This window comes from Lolium perenne, chromosome 7 (genome assembly GCF_019359855.2).
Source record: "Lolium perenne isolate Kyuss_39 chromosome 7, Kyuss_2.0, whole genome shotgun sequence".
In the NCBI taxonomy this organism is placed as follows: domain Eukaryota; kingdom Viridiplantae; phylum Streptophyta; class Magnoliopsida; order Poales; family Poaceae; genus Lolium; species Lolium perenne.
In genome coordinates this window covers 72040109-72060006 of record NC_067250.2, presented here as the reverse complement: position 1 = coordinate 72060006, position 19898 = coordinate 72040109, and the positions used below count along the sequence as shown (strand labels likewise).

Sequence of the window (19898 nt, the reverse complement as noted above, 5' to 3'; positions counted from 1 at the left end):
CACCAGTATGACAAGGACTACTATCTTGCAGATGACATCTATCCAAGATGGTCAACATTTGTGAAGACAATCTCGAACTGGAGGGAAGAAAACTTGATTTGCTCAAATGCAGGAGGCTGCCAGAAAGAATGTGGAGAGGACATTTGGTGTGCTGCAAGCTCGCTTTACCATTGTCTGATACCTGCTTTTACATGGTCCAAGGAATAGATGTAGGAGGTCATGACATGTTGTGTCATACTGCACAACATGATCATCGAGAGCGAGAGGGAATTTCCACTGTTTGACACTGAACCATATGAACGAATGAGTCCTCTTGAAGATGTTAATCACAACGTGCCTCCCGCATTTGTTGCTTTTCTCGCCAAACGTCAAGAAGTCTAAGACTAACACTCATCACCAACCGCAAGATGATTTGATGGAGCATTTGTTAACTCTCAAAGGCGGCGATTGGTTTGTTTATTTGTTTGCAATTGTGATTTAAACTTATAAATTTGTGTGATTTGATAAACCTTAATTATTTATGTGCTATGTTGAACTTGATGAATTATCTCCAACATTTGTTTAAGTTGTAATAAATTATCACAATTTATTTGGTGTTTCAATCTAAAATATATATGAAACTGTATTAACTGCGCCGTTTGGGATGCACGGCTAGGCGCCGACGTGTCCCCAATTCTCCGGCGCCCCTCTATAACAGCTACGCTGGAACGCCGTAAGGGGAGGGCGAGCAGAGATGCTCTAACTTGTTGAAAAAGGTCACAACTAATCAAACTGATTTTGCCTACAAAGCAGGGCAGATCAGGCTGAGGCGTTCACCTACCCTCGTCCTGGACGAGGGGTTCTACATTTGGGGTAATTGCTGCATCGGCACGGATTGCACAACCTTCAGTAGAGAAAACACATGAGTCAGAATTTCAGAAATACAATCAGAAACAGTTGCAAAATTGACGGGGCTATATCTCGCAAACAGCGAAACACAACCGATCATAGTTTGCAGGTAGCAAAAAGGGCATCTGAACCTCAGCATATTTGCTCATTCTACACCATGCAGTATCAAAGAGTGATCTTGTTTCTTTTCCCCTTACTGGTTTCCTCCTCCGTACAAGTTATATAACCAAACCAAACAGTCTCACAGTTAACCAGTTGTTGGTCTGGGTGCCTTCCTCAACAGGGAAAGCAATATTTGTAAAATGACAACATTATACACCCATCCTTTCGCACGATGGCCAGGGAATGTTTGTTGTTCTACCGAATCACCAGCGGCGAACCAGGAAGCAACACAAAGCACATACAGCAAAATCTGGTTCAACAGGTGCAAATTTTGATTTTTTTTTTTCCCGATTTTCAGCAATACTTCTTTTAGATTGTTCCACAGGTCAACATTGCTTCTATTATATAAGGCCATCCAGGTGTCCCGCGATGAGCTTCATAATTCCTGCACCCAGAACAGGGTTAACGTTAGCCAACGGATAGTTATATGAAAAGAGTTTATGCATGGCAGGAGAAGGATATTCGCAGATTTTAGAGCATATGGATTGCCTTTGTATGACTGACGACAAATCAACCACGAAAATTGGAGTTAATAAAGCAACACTTTTCGAAGATGCCTCAGTTTAAACCAATGCCTTCAGAAGACTGCACATGTTTGGTAGATAGCAAAATCCCAGAATGCCTGGATACAAATTTTTCAGTTCACCAAGTCAAATAATGGTATGAATAGCTTGGTAGAACAAAAAAAAGAGAAGAATAGGTGCAATGATGTTGATGAAACTGGCACGGGATCAGTGGAACAGCACCATGACCATATCTACCATTACAGCAAATAAAGGACACAAACTTTGCAGGGACCAACCAAAACTAGTAAAATTTAGCTGGTTGCCTACCCCTCAAAAGATCTTACATTTGATAATATATACAGCTGCTGGTCCCTATAGATGCAATCGACTGAGGAAGTCTGACAATCTGCAACATAAACAGGATATCAATAAAGGAGAAAAATGAAGTATAGTATTCAGATTGCATAACAAAAAACAGAACACATACCTAATGTTCTTAGCAATAAGTGTACTTCCATCATCACAATCAAGATGTCGCAGTGTAACTTCTTCCAAGCGGCCATCTCTGTAAGCATGCTGCAAAAAGTACAAGCCCTAGGAATAAGCAAAACATAGAAGGGGAATGAGGATTGAGGACAAAGACCAGTTAGTTAACAACTTAACATTGCAATCTACAACAATCATTTCCATAGCTTCTATAAGCATATGTAGAAAAATAATCAGCAGGAAATCAAATAGCATGTCCCTGACAACCCAAAAAAGTACAATGGTCGCATGCACACTTGAAAAGTAACATGAGCTCCCAGTCTTTGTATATGCGAACTTTATCCACCAAATAACGAGCAAGGGGCTAATAGGTAGTGGGACTTACGGAACATATAATTGATGATAAAGTAGACAGATTACAAAACACTCTTGAAATCAAAACAAAGTATTGGGCTATACAGAACATTATACTTTTGAAATATAAAAAAAGTATGTTGGGATGTTTCTACTTTCCAGTAGACCAACTGACAAAGGAGAACGTTACTAATAGCCACCAGTGTTCTGTTTAAACCAGTTAGTGCTAATAGCTAGATGAGGTGGAGCTGTCTGGCAGAATACTATATGGATAGGGGCAGGCGGATACAATGCATTCACACGTTCATAGAATGTGAGAAGTATGTATACCTTGTAGAAACAGCTAGTCCCAAAGGGGCAAGTACCCGTTCCAAAATCAAAGTACTTGCAATCTATAGACCTGCAATGGTACACTTCAAGGTTAGACAGTAGAATGCTAATCAAGTACTAAGGTGCATAACAGACTTATCTTACATCACTTCTCCTGAAACATATCAGCTCATTTTTTTTAAAAAAAAGGAGAATGAAATGTAATACATGAGGGCAATATAATAAGAATGCCATCTGTAGTATATGGCTAACTCATTTCTTCCAGTAATGACAAGTTTAATGCCTAAATAAAATACATCAACTGAAATATATGTGACATTCTAATTTTACTTCTAAAAGTTAGGGCACAGATCACACAAGAGGAGCATGCCACAAAAAGCTTAAAGGATGGGTAATGCCAATCTTACTTGAGCTTTGCTTTGTAGTTTTCAGTTATCTCCAGCTTTTCCTCCTTCGAAAAGTACCAAAGAACACTTGGAATGACATAGTAGGATAGTTTGCGACATATTGGGCAAGCCCTCAGTGCTGAGTTCACATCCATACCAGATGAAGGAGAGTTGCCACGCCAATTTCTAATGCATGAAATACAGAAGGGATGATCACATTCAGATAACAGCCCAAATTTCCTTTCAGCGGCAGTAGGCTTTGAGAGCACACGGTCCAAGCAGACACTGCATTCTATTTCTTGGCTACGTTTCAAAGCCTCAAGACGCTTGTGGTTCTTTTCACATAGCTTGATATGCTCCTGCCTCTCATCGGGACGATAGGGATGCAAGCACATTTTCCCACAGACTGCGCACATATCTCCATGCATGTTAGGGCACTCTTCCGCATATGGGCAGTTACCAGCAGCAGCAAAAGAACAAATTGGCATATCAACAAGTTTGATGGAAGTTTGGTTTTGCTCAGTTTGATTGAACGACCAGTCAATCCCGTCCTCTACAAGTTGGACCTCATTCTTCCATGCAGGCTTACTTCCAGAAAGTGGCAGCAAATCTGTAGATACCTGTTGTCTTTGGTTGCTTGAATTTGTTTGGTGTCCCAAGTGAAGAGGACGTCCAGGACTTAAGAGTTGTAGAGAAGTAGATGCAACACGTGTTGCGGTATTTGATGATGGTGGCAGAGGCACTAGGGAATTACGTGCTGCAGTACTTGATGATGGTAGTGGAGGCACTGGGTTCTTACGAGAAACTTTGACATGATCATATCTGCAACGGCTACCATAGGAGCATGAGCCTTTCTGGTAAAAGGTGCAAACCTGAGGAAACAAGCATCACGGTAAGGAACACTACAATATTATGCATTGTGATGTCTGGCAAGTAGATCCACATCCAATGTTTACTTACATTATTTGATTGGTCACTCCAGTCATGGGAGAACTCACAGTAGTCTCCTTTCAAGCAAGCTCCATGCATGAAGAACTTACAAAGAACCCTGAAAGAATATCAGTAGAAGCACAAAAAAGACATGTAAGTGAACTACCATATTTGTTAATTTCATCTCAGGCAGGACATATTCTGGAAGTAAAAAAATAATGAGATTTATGGAGCTATTTCCTGCCACAATATTGCTTCTCAAATAAACAAAATGCAAACAAACTCAAAAAAATGTAGGAACATTTTATGCTTAGATAGATAGTCGAGTTAAGAATTGGAAGTAATGCCTGCCATGACAGAGGTAAAAGTAAGGTACACCTTCCCCGCAAAAAAAAGGTACATATTTGTTTCCTTATGTGTTACACTTCATGTTTTTACCTTTTATGTTAACAGCAGTAACTTTATGCTATGCAGGACAATAGAGAAAGGTTAACCAGTTGAATGTTCACTACAAGTTAACACACAGGATAACTCCATGGAGAAATTCTGAGGCCCTAGCTATGTGAACACATAGTTATTGCTCTACCAAGTTTGTATGCCCGTCGCTTTCAGCACAGTTACAAAATGCACGTCACTACTATTAATAAAATTCATGATAGACGTTGTTTTGTCCACATGGAGGAATATCCCACTAGATATCCAACATCAACATCAGAACTCAGCTGCCATTATAACCTGAAAATTGTAACCTTGAGCCTCAAATTCAGAAAGAATGTTCCATGAAATCCTCAGAACCCACCCCCCATGAATAATCTGGTGGTTGTAGAACCGAAGAAGTAACCTGATTCTAGCCGTTTAAATTTAATCTACTCGGCATTAGAGTATGTATAAGCATTCAACAACATATTTTCTAAAAACCTACGTCATACAGCAGAACCGTGATGTCATCATTAGTACCAGTTGATAACAAACAAGATGCATCTGGCTGTAAATATACTTCCGTACAAGACCTTTGGACAAAAAAAAAACCCAACAAACGCTGGATATTCCAAAAGGAGACAAGAAAGAACGTTACGCATTAACATGGTAATGCAACGAAATCACATCATCCACATGAACACGTGGAACGAATAGAGGACATGAGCAAGTGGAAGGAATGGAAGGTTTCAGCGATCTGGTGCTCAAAGATGGACATCCTGTTCATCCCCACGGTATTCGAGTCCCAATTCTAAGCGTAATAGGCGCGCTCTCCTCAATCCTCAAAATCTCAAGCTCATGGCACCCTGAAACCCATCCAGTGCTCAACGGAGCCCCACGCAAATCTGTACCTAACCTGCGCTTGAAGTCGACAGGATGAATCGCGACGCTATTTTCTGTGGAGGCACAAATCATGCAGAATCCTGAATTCGTAATACTCATCAACACTATGAGTTGATGACAAAGAAGAGGCACTCAACAGGCTTTTTTCTCTAAATAATCTACTTCCCATTCACATTCAGCCTAACGAATCGGACAAAATGTCTGCAGGTTCATGCTCCGAACGGACCGAAATCTATGCGGTAGCTGGACTCCCCATCTCGTCCCACGAATTCAAGCTCCAATTCAAACAAGCGTAGTAGTAATCCTAGGACCCAGGCAAGGGCGCCCGCCCGATGGTACGACCGGCAAGCTCAACGGCCCGTGCCGGAACCCCACGATACATCCTAAAATCGCGCGAAGGAGGGGCCAATCCGCTACAATAGGTGGGCGAGGAGGGGGGCGATGATCAATCGCGGTGGTTACCTCTTGGTGGACATGGCCGGACCGGGTCGCCGGGGAGAGCCCGAATCCAGCGACGAAGAGATGGGGTTCGCCGCCGCGTCGTCGCCTAGGGCTTGCTCGTCGCCGCGCCGTCTCTCTCTCTCTCTCTCGGGCGGAGCGAATCGGGGATTGGATCATCCCTAAAAACGGGAGGCATGCGAAATGGCGGTGCTACCCCGGACACAGAGGGCAGAGGCCGGAACAGGGCCGGGGCATGGGCGTCATTTGGCCGACCGCGTCCGGAGACCGCGCACCGATGCTCCCCACGCACACATGCTGGGTCGGTCGGACCCTCGGATATGGCCCACCTCTTTTCGGCCCACAAACCCTACCATGCGTTCAATAAGGATGCAAGTTTTTTTCTCTCAAAAAAAAATAAGGATGCAAGTTTAGAGCAACTCCAACCTAGTCCCCCACAGAATGAAAAATAAAATCGATAAAGGGAAAATAAGGGTGAAAGTATACAAGGTCAAAAAAAATATGGAAGTACAAAACACAACAAAGTGATTCGGATTTTTGGATAATAAAAACTCAAAGCAACATCGAGCTCCTTTACGAAGGTACCATAGGAAAATCTTACATTTGGGTGGTACTTTTAATTTCTAGAGTTTTCATTATTATCTATCCGTACACCAAGGTGTGGTAGAGCTAGGACGATAAGAGCCATATTAAAATCTTAATCTTTAGAAATAGCTTTAGTTTCACAGGTATTTGTGAAGATGTCTAGTGTAACCGTGTTTAACCCAAAAGATTATGATGTGGTAGGCTTCTAATTAGTCATAACAGGTTCAATCAGAAAGGTGTACCCTCATCAACCTTTGAACTAAGTGCAACCATGAGGTCCACCTATTACTGGTCAAGGTCGTCCTTCTTCAAAATCCGATATTCAGAGTGAATATAGATAAACATTAGCCGCTGAAACTTTTTCGGTTGTACAATGTTATACAATATACAAGGTCGTTTGATATTGCTAGGAAAGAGGCACGTCTTACAGCCATGTATCTTCCCAAAAATGAGTAATCATTCTATTTCCTACGATGATGTTCTATCTACTAACGAAATCCTCTTTTAACTTGTTCGAATGCATATTGCCCCAGAGTGTATTTTTAAAATTATGACAACTACTGTGAACTAATTTTTCATTAAATCATATTTGGAAGGATTTTCCATAGGCAATGTTTGATGACCATATGTTGGTTTCAAGGTTGAAAGTACAAGAAACAAAGATGGATTTCTTGGTTGTGGCACTCAAAGGAAACTAGATGATACCCGCGCGTTGCTGCGGAATTTGAATATAGATTATATAAATTACTTTATAAATTAACTATGCAATTAGACAATATATTCATTAAAAACAGTTAGCAATCGTGTCAACTACAATTATATTCATAATACATTGATATGTCAATTAGAAAGTTTGTTTGATATACTGTCAAACGGTATAAATGATACAAGATGACTAACATGTGGCAAATTATAAATTCTCCCCCAGCTGCCATGGAGAGAAACGACCAAAATAGCATAGCCATATATATACTGTTTTAAGGAGATATTAGATAATGTAATGCAGCGGTTACTCTCCCATGGAGAACATGAATAGGCAGAAGGAAAACAATCGATGCCTTGATGCTGCTGGGTGAGTGGTGCATGAGCGGTACATAAAGAGATGAAGAAAAGGGCAATAAGAGGAGATGAAAGGCATTGTGGATAAGATGACGGTGCATGATTTTGTTAGAAGAAAATTAATGACTTGATCTGAAAAATTATGATGTGGTGCATGATGTGGGTGGCTTGCATGACATGGCATGTTAGAATTGCTTAAGAAGCTTGATGAGGTGGATAGCTTGCATGTTAAGAGAAATATTCTTAGTGGGTTGCTCCAATTTAGTTATTATAGATGTGCTCTAGCTTATGAGTTAAGACATGGAGTTTCAAGATCTTAAGATAACGATTAAAAGAGAATAATCCATGATATGCATGGCTCTAAATCGTGTTAACGATGAACACATGTGCGCGCTATGGTTGACCAAGGCTTGGAGCATTCAATCAAGTGTAGAGTTTCATTGCGTGTCTCGGGAGATTGTGTGGCATACATCATGCATAAGATCAAGTCATGAGCAAGGTGATGCTTATGGTGTGGTCCAAAGAATGTTCATGAGAGGCTTAATCCTATGATTTGCATGTCTTGAAGAAAAAGGTTGTGTGACCTTCATTTGTACCTCCAAGATATAATTGTAATAAAAAGAAAAGAGAAGGTACGAGGTTAATCAATACAAAGTGCAAATATTTTATTCAAGTTGATCAACACACAAAGTGTAAACGATGTACCTAGTGGGATCAAGTGATCTCGTGGTATGGTAAGAATTTGTGAACTCTACTTTGTGTACTAACCCATAATCTATGTGTATGGTGTTTATACTTAGGTATCTTTTCAGGGAAGATTGACATCAAGTGTTGACGATGATCATCAAGGTTGAGAAGTGTAATTTTAAGATGATAATCTCAAGAAATTCTAGTCTATGTGGTGGTAATGAATATTTGCAGACATTCCTAAGTGATACTTTTCCATATGATCATGGGGAGCAATTTGTGAGTCTTCACCAAAGGAGTGCAATCAATAAATGTGTTTTTACTTGAGACTCCTTTGGTCGACTCATGTATCAGGAGTTGGGAGTCTCCTGAGCGACAACGGGAAGAACAAAGCGATAAAAGATCGTTGTTCAATGGCTCATTTTCAAGTTAGGTGCCCAATCTAGTGCTGGTACCAATGCATCATCATCATCATCACCATCATCATCATTATCATCATCATTATCATCATCATCATCTAGCTCGAATGGAACACACGGAAAATGTATGTCATTGACATATTTTCCATTACCGGTCTCAGGTGGTTTTCGTGAGACCGTGTAATAAATTTGATATACAGTTGTAACATCATGGGGGAGGGCACTTAGTTGAGTAGCCCGACACATCATTTGTGGGGAGCTCACGGCTTACATTATTGATAACATCTTTAATAGTAGTTATTTTGCTTTTATCCGATTTATATCTTGTTGTTATATTCAAAAAAAAAACTCAAGTTCACTAAAAACATATTTATGAAAAACTTGTTGCATTTCTATGTAGATTTTGCCGATTCGTTTTCTTATTGAGAAGTTAAACCTTTTCTATTTAAGCTTTAACCCCTCCTCCCCCCCCCCCCCCCCCTCCTCACACCCCACCTTGTTGCCATTTCGTGTTTACCTTTATAAAGTTCTAGAGTATGTTTTTTTCGTTTATAGGTAGCTCACCATGCCTGCTGCTCTGTAAGTTCTAGAGTTTGTTGTTATCTTAAAAGTGAGCCCAAGTTCATCAAGACGAAGGCTGGATGCCAAAGATGTCATGTTTTCTTAAGAGAGTTTTTTCCGCTGAAAAGGGCCAATTGCCAATGCTTCCACGAGCTCCCGTCAAGCCTCCAAGGTTTTTGTTTGTGCCAATCCGTTGGAAATTTGACCAAAATCAAGGCTAGTCCAGCAATGGTTGAAACTGATTCGGCATGTCCGCCGGAAATTTGGCCAGAATCGGGGTTGGTTCTGCGGTGGTTGAAACTAATTGGTCCAATCCACCAGAAATTTGGCTAGAATCGGGGCTGGTCCGGTGGTGGTTGAAACTGAAACAGACTTGCCCCGTAAAAGTTCAATCCGGGTTCGATGCAACTTTTAGTCCTAAACCATACTCTCTCTGTTTATAATTACTTCGCGTTCTAGGTTTGCTCAAAGACATATTTTGTAAACTTGACCAAATACTTACCAATTTTTTTTTTACAAAATAACATTTGTTGTATGTAGCTAGTAACAAGAAACAAAATACTCACTGAAGTGAAGTGCCTGGTTGTCTTAGTATGATAAGTAAAGCATTTCATTATCCGGTTTTGATTTCTTTCTCTTTTGTGACGTTATTTATTTTTAATGTAGGCACCGAAGTTGACTTATTTATTTTTAATGTAGGCACCGAAGTTGACAACCTCCCTAACAAGACGTGTTGTCGTAGAGTATATTTTCAAGTTATATTTATTTGGTATCATGGATATTGATATTTTTCCTTATATTTTTAGTCAAACTTTACAAAAATATAACATTGACTAAACCTAGAAGGCGTATCTAAATATAACAGAGGGGTCTACTACATCATCGTATGACAGTCAAGAGCATCTCCAGTCGCGCCCCCCAAACCGTCTCCCAAAGCACGCCGGATTGAGCGTTTGGGGGACGTGTTTTGTTCGTGTCGCGTTTGGGGGACGTCGCTCCCCAGTCGCGTCCTCCAAACGCTGCCCCCCAAACATAAAAATAATTTAAATAGATAGAAGCAAACTCTTTACTAATATTCAAATCGGTTTAACATGAACAAATTACATATAAAACTTCGAAAAAACATAATTAAATTACATATAAATTATTTTAAACTACTTCGTCTTCTTCTTTGATGATGGCTCCTCGTCGTCGTCATCACGGTGGCGCTTCCTGCTCGTCGCCTCTTCCGAAGAGGCGGTGTCGGCCGACTTGTCAGAGGAACTAGTGTCCTCCTCGTCGTCGCCGGTGCTCGCCGGCTGCGCCTTGGCCTTCGCTTTCGCGTCCGCCTCCGCCTTCGCACGGGCCGCCGCCGCCGCCTCCTCTGACCCTTCCTCCTCCACGTCCTCCTCCACGCCGAGCCATTCCTCCTCGCTGTCAAGTGCCGGCAGGGAATCGTCGCCGCTGCTGGGCGTCCGGGTTCTGTCCCACCAATGGCGAAATCCAGCAGACTTGCCCTCGCTGGAGGTGTCGGATGGAAGCTGTGAGGTGTAGCTCATCGTCGCTGGAGGTGTCGGATGGAAGCTTGGATAAATGGCGGTAGGTTGAAGATCCGAAAGCGCCTACGTATATTGAGCGCGGATGAACGGCGGCGCAAAAGTCGAAGAGAGCGGCAGTTGCTCTTCCCAGGAGTCCGCGCTCCATTCCGGCGGTTGGCGCGTCGGTCGACGCGGTTGCCAATGCGATGGTTCCGCTTCCCGGCAACTGCACCGTCGCTACGTAGGTGGCGGTTGAGCTTCCGAACGCTGACGCGTCGGGCCTGCGTCGGTTCGCCTCGCTTTTCGTTGTGTCCAGCGTCCCCGGTGCGTCCCCTGTGGGACGGGGACGGGCTCGGAGCGCCAGACACCGTATCGGGGCGCGCCGGACAAAATTCGGATTTGGAGGACACGGCTGTAACAGTTTTTTGGTCTGGTGCGCCCCAAATTGCTTTGGGGACGCTTTGGGGAACGCGACTGGAGATGCTTTAAGCTCGCCCAACGGTATGTAGCCAATGTGTTGTACATAGAGCAATACGCTTTTACAATTTGCGAAACCCATGAAGCACTGAGCAGCTAGATTCCAGTGCCTCATCATCCTACAAATCTAACATCAGCCTATACTTTTTTTTGAGGGAAATCAGCCTATACATTGTTACCACCACACTACTCAGCCGTCGTCAATACTACAGCTGCAATGCCAATTGCAGGATATATATATACAGCAATACACACACTGGAGCCCCTGATCGGTAAACCTTCTACGAAGCGGACCCCTTGGACTGCTGCTGGATCTCCAGCGCCTGCTCCGCCACCATGATACATGAATCCATCTCTAGACCCGCCGCCACAGCCTCGCTGCCCTCACTGCTGAGTGGAGGCGCTCTCGGCAGGGACGACAACATGTCGGGGGAGCACTGGATGTCAGGCTGGATCCCGATGTGGTCGATCTCGTGCAGCGCTGGAGAGAGGTACTTGGCGACGGTGATGAACAGGGCCGAGCCGTCATCCAGCTCTGTTACACTCTGCAACCAAGGGATGTGTATGTCTGTCAGATGAAGGGGTTAGGTTATACACGTTTCTGAACTGGATCTCTCGATGTACTGATAGAAAGAAGCATTTTACAGTAACATGAGTGCCTAGAGGAATCGACGGCCTTGCCTGTATTCTTCCTTTCCCGAAGGTTTTGTGGCCTACCAGGATCGCACGGCCGTTGTCATGCAGTGCACCAGCCAAGATTTCGCTTGCACTTGCACTTTCTTCGTTCACCTACATGTTGAAACCCATGAATACTGCAGTCATGTAAATAAAATGTAAGTATTTAATTTGATTTTATTACTGCAATGTGTCTGTTTCTTCCTACCACATAAATGTTTCTGTGCTAATAATCAAGTTTTAGATATTGGCCTGGTACTTTTCTGCTTTTAAAATAAACCTTCCTGTGATTTTTTTTTAGCATATCCTTCTTACAAGAACTAAAACGACATGAACAAAAACTGAATGGGAACTCACAAGCACCACGAGAGGATCGTGTGTTAAGGATTGTCCCTGGACCATATTTATCGCCCGCACATTCCCCTCACGGTCAACGGTGTTCACAAGAGTCTCATCTCCATCTAACCATATTTGAGCCACATCAAGACCAGCTTTTACCAAACCACCCTGTTACACACAGTAGCATTAATGCACTAACCTTTTTTATCGAAATTGCAAATCATATACACGCGTTGTGATAAGAAGAGACTGACCGGATTATTTCTCAGATCTAAAATATATGATTGAACACCTTCATCCTCCATCTTTTTGACGGCACTTTCCATTTCAGCAGCTGCAGTCTGGTTTGAAACACAAACAGAATATGACATGAAGTAGATGTAGCTCAAATATTAGCAAAAAATACTTTCATCCCTCTGCCGGCGGTGGCCAGGCCTCGGACCCTTGGGGAATTCCTCACGGCGGCGAAGTCACGCTCGGATGCTCTACTACAGACCCCGGCTGTTCGACGCAGACTCGTCGAGCTCAACTTCCAGCCTCGTCGGAGCTCGAGGATCGCTGGACAACCGGGGGGTCTCAGCGCCGAGATGAAGGCCGTGCGCAACCTGATGCGCAAGCTCGGTCTTCTCCAGGGAGATGAGGCACCGTCAGAGGCTGCCCTTGAGGCTTACCATAAGATGTATGAGCTTCCCCTGACGGACGACATGATTGAGGCGATCGCCGAGTTCTACGGGTGGTCACTTTCGACGATCAGAGGCTGCTCTCCACCACTGCTGGGGATGTCGGGCGGTCGCCTCATTGAGGCCTGACCCCTGGTGGTGGTCCTCGGGTGCTTTGCGATGTTCCAATGTTGTACGAACCTAAAGTTTTCGTGGCCAACGTGCGAGGCCTCAATGACCGCGCGCGGCGTTCGGGTATTAGGAGTGTAGTGAACACTACGGGTGCATCCATTGTATGTCTCCAGGAGACAAAGCTATCTGTTGTAACTCAGGCTATCGTAATAGAAGCGCTTGGCGCAGAGTTTGACGCTTACTTCTGCTTGCCTGCGGTTGGCACTCGGGGGGGTATCATTGTGGCTTGGGTCAGCCGGGTAGTGCAGCTCGACAGCGCGCACTACGGTGCTAACAGTGTCACGGCCAAGGTCTCCCCTGTGGGTGGTGGCGCTGAGTGGTGGCTGACTTGTGTTTATGGCCCACAGGCTGAGGCGGACAAGGTCGCCTTCTTGGAGGAGCTCCGCGATGTCCGCAGGGGTCACCCTGGTCCTTGGGCCCTCTGCGGGGACTTCAACTTGATCTACCGGGATGAGGACAAGAACAACGGTAACCTCAACCGTAGGATGATGGGCAGATTCCGGCGCTTTCTGAATGACTGCGAGCTAAAGGAGATCTACCTACATGGACGACGGTACACTTGGTCTAACGAGCGGGAAACCCCCACTCTGGTACGGCTGGATCGGGTGTTCGTTTCGGTTGCCTGGGAGGAGTTACATAGCAGTTGCATGCTGCGCTGCTTGGCAACGGTGGTGGCTGACCACTGCCCACTCCTCCTGGATTGCACCACCAAATCAGCTGGGAGAAGGAGGTTCCAGTTCGAACGCTTCTGGCTAAGGTTGGAAGGTTTTGAGGACGCTGTGCGGAGCGCCTGGGATGTTGTGGAGGGTGACCCAGATCCCTTCCGGCGGCTCACTGCAAAGCTGAAGCGCACGGCGCGCAGCTTGCTGAGCTGGAGCGACAAGAAGGTCGGATCTATCAAACTGCAGCTGATGATAGCGCGGGAGGTCGTGTTTAGGCTGGATGTGGCCATGGAGTCTAGACAGCTATCGCCGGATGAGCGCCGACTCAGGGCGCACCTCAAACACGCTTACCTGGGCCTGGCTTCGCTTGAACGCACTATGGCAAGGCAGCGGGCCAAGATCGCGTGGCTGAAAGAGGGTGACGCCAACACGGCCTTCTTCCATCAACACGCGGCGTACCATCGCCAGAAGAACGTGATCCACAGTCTACAGGTGGGTGGCGCGGTCATTTCTGACCAGGCAGCCATGGCTGAAGCTGCTTTTACGCACTTTGAGGGCCTGCTCGGCACCTCGGTGGAGAGACAGCACTCACTGGACTTGGACTTCCTGGATATCCACCCTGAGGATCTCGCAGAGCTGGAGGCGGTGTTCACGGAGGATGAGATCTGGGAGGTGATTCGGCGACTGCCAGCGGGCAAGGCGCCGGGGCCCGACGGGTTCACGGCTGAATTCCTTCAGAGGTGCTGGGGAGTGATTAAGGGTGACTTCATGGCAGCCTTCGACAAGCTGTTCACTTTATGCGGGCGCGGGTTTCAAGGTCTCAACCAGGCCTTGCTGACCCTGCTGCCCAAGCGCCCAGACGCGGCTGCGCTCGGCGACTACCGCCCAATCAGCTTGATCCATATTTTTGCCAAGCTTGTCGCGAAGGTGCTCGCCACTCGTCTAGCCCCTAGGATGGAGTCGCTGGTAGATCGTAACCAATGCGCGTTCATTCGCAAGCGTTGCATCCACGACAACTTCATGTTGGTCCAGCAGACTGCTCGATTCTTACACCGGGAGAAGGAGCCGCGGGTGATGCTCAAGTTGGACATTGCTCGCGCCTTCGACTCCGTTTCTTGGGGTTTCATGTTGGAAATCCTTCGCAAGCTAGGGTTTGGGCCTAGGTTCCGCGAACTAGTGTCCATCCTCCTATCCACGGCGAGTACCCGGGTGATGCTCAATGGCGAGCCAGGCCCCCCGATTTGGCACCGGAGGGGCCTGAGACAGGGAGACCCCCTGTCGCCAGCGCTGTTCGTTCTGATGATGAACACCCTCAACAGGCTGTTGGCTAAGGCGATCGAGCTTGGGGTGCTGCGGCGCTTAGCACGACGGGAGTTAGCGACGTCTGTGTCGCTCTATGCGGATGATGTGGTGATCTTCTGTCACGCCGATGAGACGGAACTACGCGCGGTGCGTGGGATCCTGGAGCTCTTTGGCCATGTATCGGGGTTGCGCACCAACTTCGCCAAGTGCTCGGTCTCCCCAATCGCTTGTACGGAGGATGAGGCTGCGGGCGCTGCTGAACTCATGGAGTGCCAGCTAGCGCCGTTTCCGGTGAAATACCTTGGCATCCCGCTGTCTATTAGGAGGCTGACGGCTGAAGCATTCCAGCCCCTCTTAGACCGCCTAGCCGACAAGTTACCTACCTGGAGGGCATCGATGATGCCTCGGGCAGGACGCTTGGCGCTAATCCGTGCGGTCCTCGCAGCGATTCCGTTGCACCAGCTGATGGTGCTGTGTCTTGATAAGAAAGCACTCAAGCAGGTCAACAAAATCTTGCGAGGATTCCTATGGGTTGGTAGGGCTGACGCCAATGGCGGACATTGCCACGTCAACTGGGCGAGGGTGTGTAGGCCGTTGCGGCTGGGGGGGCTGGGTATCCCAGATCTCGCACGCACGGCCATCAGCCTCAGGGTGCGCTGGATCTGGAGGATGCACACCGACCCCCTGCGACCTTGGCGCGATTTGGACATGCATTTCTCCAAGACGGAACTGGATGTCTTTGCGGCCTCTACCTACATGGTAGTAGGCAACGGGGAATCCACCCTCTTCTGGGAAGACAGATGGCTGGACGGCAAGTCCATCAAGGAGATGGCGCCGGAGGTATATGCTTTGGTTCCAAAGCGCCGGAGAAAGGCGCGCACGGTCCGTGAAGCGCTGGTTAACCGCAGTTGGATCCCCGATATTGTAGGTGCACCGACCGCCCTAGCACTGTGGCAATACGTCCAGCTATGGGGTAGACTCAGGGACATCCAACTATTGGGGGACGCAGACAGGTTGGTTTGGCGTTGGACGACGGATGGACAGTATTCAGCTGGATCCTGTTATGACACCCTTTTCCAGGGGGCAATCATCTCAGGGTCCTGGAAGCTCAACTGGAAATCCTGGGCGCCACCAAGGGTGAAATTCTTTATCTGGTTGGCCTGCCTCGACAGGTGTTGGAAGGGTGAGAGACTGGCACGGCGGGGGCTGCCGCACGCGCCGAGATGCCCGTTGTGTGATCAGTCTACCGAGACCATGAGGCATCTACTTACAGGATGTTCCTTCTCTAGGACGGTGTGGTTTGAAGTCCTGTCGTGGATCCGATCCACCTCAGGCCCACCCACGGCTGAGGGTGACTTCGCGGAGTGGTGGTCGCTAGTGGTGCGGACCGCCCCTCGCCAGCTGCGCAAGGGCACGTCGTCGGTTATCATGCTCACGGCATGGTGGATTTGGAAACACCGGAACGCGGCGGTCTATGACAATGCGCGACCTTCGGTGGCATCCGTGTTCAACGACATCGCTGCCGACGCAAGGCTTTGGGCGGACGCGGGAGCCCGGGGTGTGCGCCAGTTACTCCCCTAGTCTAGGTTTTTTTTCCTTTTTCTTGGGTCGAGTTGTACGGCGTGGTGTGTCCGTCCCTCGGACTTGTACATAAACCCTTCTTTATCTATCAATGCATCGAAACGCAAGGCTTTTGCGTTTTTGCGAAAAAAAATTAGGTTCATAGGGGCAATGGTCAGAGTTTTTGCAATATTATAGAACATAGGTAATATATTTTGGAGTTGGAGAAGATATCAGTGCTGGACTAGTTTAGTGGGTTTGGGGTGGGCAGAATAATAGAAGAAGAAAAGCATAACATGAGCATGTACATTGGCAATGAACAGCCTATCACTTGGAATTGTTCAGTATGACTGACTGCTGGAATCCTCAAAACACTAGGCATGTCTTTAGTAATATCTTGTCATATACAAAGCAATGAAAGAGCTTGTTATTTATTTTTGGTACTAGGAAGAGCTATTACAGATTTTCCTATCGATAACAAGATTCAGGAACCAAATAAAACGAACATTGGTATTACCTGAGAAAAGGCAGCTAACCTAACATACCCAGTCTTGCCCTCAAGGCCACCACCCATCCTATGAGAGATGATTGCAGTTGATAGAGGTGAAAGATTGATAACCTCACGAGATAGCTGGACCTTTTGGGGAAAACATGGTTTTATTAGAAAAATGCAATATCATATACTTAAAGAGGGATACAAAACTCATCTCGAATTTAATTGAACAATGCAACACTTTCCGAATTGCATAAATGGAAAATGTTAGTTATAAATGTTTGAATGAATTTGGAAATACTTTTCTTCTTGAGGAGGATATGAGAATTTAAATACTACTGTACTACCTCTATTCCAAAGCTTAAGGCTTATGTTATTTTTAGAAAGTCAAACTATGTCATAGTTTGGCCAAGTTTTTACCAAAAATCTTTAACATGCAAAATACAAAATCAATATTATTAGATGGATAATGAAATATATTTTCATATAGTATTTACAAAATATCATATTTGTTGATAGTTTTTTTAAAAGTTTGGTCAAACTTTACTTGGCTCGACTTTTTAGAAAAAATATAAGCCTTAAGCTTTGGAACGGAGGTAGTATGTGTTAGTTACTACCTCTCTCTTTGGAGGTTTCTATCACACATTGAAAAGAAGTTAGGCATATACCTCTTTTGGCTTTATCCTCCCACTGCTTTCATTTCCAGTACCCTGGAGATATGATGATGATATATTATTTAGAAATAAATGCAGGAAGAAGAAGAAAATTATTTCTGCACGTAAGTTGAAGAAACTATATAACTGAAAATTTGGGATGTGATTATTATGCAACTAAGTGTTCAGTAAAGGATTCAGGCATGTTGCTTTTCCAATACAGATTAGAACCACCTTAGACGAACAGAAGAAAAAAGACACATTAAAAAACACACTTCTCAAGTTAGGAATTTGGGCGTACATCCAATAGTTTCACTTGCACTATCGTTCCAGCACGACCTCGAAGTCTCTGAGCCACAGCTTCGCCGTCCAGCCCCAAAACACTATTCCCTGCAAAACCAGCCAAGATTAATAGCATATCAAACAACGAAAAGAAGGAAAGCTCGCGAATTCATAAACAAAGAATTCTAGGCTGTGTAATCCAATTTAAGACATACATGTCACTGGTGTGTGATGGGCATACAGTCCATTCAGCAACACCGGAAGCATGACTCAGACTAAACTGAGTTTAGAAAAGAAGCTTTTCAAGAAGTGCAAATGTAAGGCCTTGTTTTTTTTCACGAAAACAGAGTATTTGAACAGGAAGTGAAATACCGTCGATCTCAACTAGCTCGTCGCCTTCACGTATGCCTGCCCGATCCGCCGGGCCTCCCTGAACGCAGTTCATGACAAGCTGCAGCAAGTTTCATATGTAGATGAGATTGTAACACTCTTCTAGTCTTCCGGTTGCCTCTCACATGAAAACAACAAAGTGAACTTACCAAGCGACCGGAGCCTGGTTCCGTGTTTATGAAAATGCCGACCCCTTGAAGGTTCCCGTCGCTGCCGATCCTGAAGCTCTGGTACTCCTGCATCTCACCAACCATGCATTACTAGCCTGGCTTGTTGCATTTCATTCAGCGTGTGTGAGAACAAGCCTGAACCCGGACAGTGCAACTCTTTGTTGACACATAGTATATATACCTTGGGGCTGATGATCTTTGTGAAAGGGTCGCCGAGCGTGGAGACCATCCCGCTGATCTTGCCGTAGGCAGCGTCGGCCGACTTCAGAGGGAACATCTCCACCATCGTCTGCTGAAGCTTCTGGTCCCAGTCTGCATCCACACCAAAGCAGTATCACAGACTATTACTGTATTGCACTATATATTGCTAGCATAGCTACAACTATATGCATTCAGAAAAGCAGCAAGATCAAGAATAGGTGGTGTGTGCAATCAGGTTCAGGTATACCTTGGTGGTTGAAGGTGGGGTCGACGAAGGTCTCCCGGATGAGGCCCCACGCCTCCACCAGCGTCCTCTGCACCCTATTCACCTCCCGGGCCTTGGAGACCGGGAAAGCGACGGTGAGCGACTCGGCCCGAGCTGGCGGCGGGGCGACGACGTCCCCAGCGAACCCGGTCAGCGACACCACGGCGGCCGCCGCAAGCCCCGCCGCCGCCTTCCCCAGCGCCCTGACTCCGTCGTGCTCCCGCGGCGCGGAAGCCCTGACTGCCTGGGGAGGCCGCTCCTTCCTCTCGGACCGCACCCGGAGCCTGCTGGCCCTCCCGGCGCCAAGAACTGCCCCCGTTGGGGTTCTGGGTAGCATACGCCGCGGGGTGCGGGTGGCGCCTAGGGAGCACTCTACCATTTCCATGGACGCGAGCGAAGCAATCACGCAATGTGGCAGTAGTGAGTCGTTGCGAGTTATAACCCCGCCGGCCGCCGGAGTCCACTGGACGGAGTGAGGAGGCGGAAGAATCTTCTGGCCGAGTTTGGTGGACAGGAGGAGATCCGTGGTCTGGGGATCTCCGAGCCGGGACACGTGGCTAATTTGGGACAGCACACGTGTGTCCCGTCGGGTTTGTGTGGCTATGCGCGCAACAAATATGCAGCCGCATAATAACGGAAAAAAGGATTTTTTTGCGGATATAATATAGATGAAGACGCTTACAAATACGTACATACACTCACCTCTATGAACGCACGCACACCCTATCTCTATGAGCACTTCCAATAGACTGAGTCCAAAAAATTGATGCGACAAGTTTCGGGAATGACGAAGTTACCGTGGATGCCTCACTGTCGACGGGAACACCTCATCTCCCACTAAAGAATATTTTATCTTTTAATAATGTTAAATCTGAAATTTAAACTCTGATGGACTGCCACTACCATCTAACCATCCAATCATAAGTTGA

At 46.1% G+C, this 19898-nt stretch overlaps 2 protein-coding genes across 4 annotated transcripts; both read right to left on the bottom strand.

Annotated features, from left to right (window-relative positions):
* Nucleotides 1–1051: 1051 nt before the first annotated feature.
* LOC127317110 (E3 ubiquitin-protein ligase makorin) lies at nucleotides 1052–5977 on the bottom strand. Of its 3 annotated transcripts, none has more exons than XR_011747889.1 (8): nucleotides 5825–5977; nucleotides 4073–4160; nucleotides 3134–3984; nucleotides 2727–2796; nucleotides 2044–2132; nucleotides 1884–1962; nucleotides 1540–1672; nucleotides 1052–1435 (listed from the first exon to the last, which is right to left on the bottom strand). XR_011747889.1 is itself a non-coding variant. In XM_051347634.1 (7 exons), the coding sequence occupies exons 1-6, from the start codon at nucleotides 5836–5838 to the stop codon at nucleotides 1929–1931; spliced, it is 1146 nt and encodes a 381-aa protein (XP_051203594.1). In that variant the 5' UTR covers nucleotides 5839–5977; the 3' UTR covers nucleotides 1052–1435; nucleotides 1901–1928. The 3 variants fall into 3 exon arrangements, 1 of the variants encoding a protein (XP_051203594.1); XR_007860913.1 differs by having other exon boundaries at nucleotides 1901–1962; nucleotides 5825–5976; XM_051347634.1 differs by lacking the exon at nucleotides 1540–1672 and having other exon boundaries at nucleotides 1901–1962.
* Nucleotides 5978–11130: 5153 nt separating this feature from the next.
* LOC127317111 (carboxyl-terminal-processing peptidase 3, chloroplastic) lies at nucleotides 11131–19443 on the bottom strand. The gene is made up of 11 exons (XM_051347636.2): nucleotides 18952–19443; nucleotides 18685–18815; nucleotides 18483–18569; nucleotides 18316–18394; nucleotides 17963–18051; nucleotides 17677–17718; nucleotides 17033–17152; nucleotides 12395–12481; nucleotides 12159–12308; nucleotides 11808–11915; nucleotides 11131–11671 (listed from the first exon to the last, which is right to left on the bottom strand). Exons 1-11 carry the CDS (start codon nucleotides 19352–19354, stop codon nucleotides 11408–11410), a joined length of 1560 nt encoding a protein of 519 aa, XP_051203596.1. The 5' UTR covers nucleotides 19355–19443; the 3' UTR covers nucleotides 11131–11407.
* Nucleotides 19444–19898: the final 455 nt, after the last annotated feature.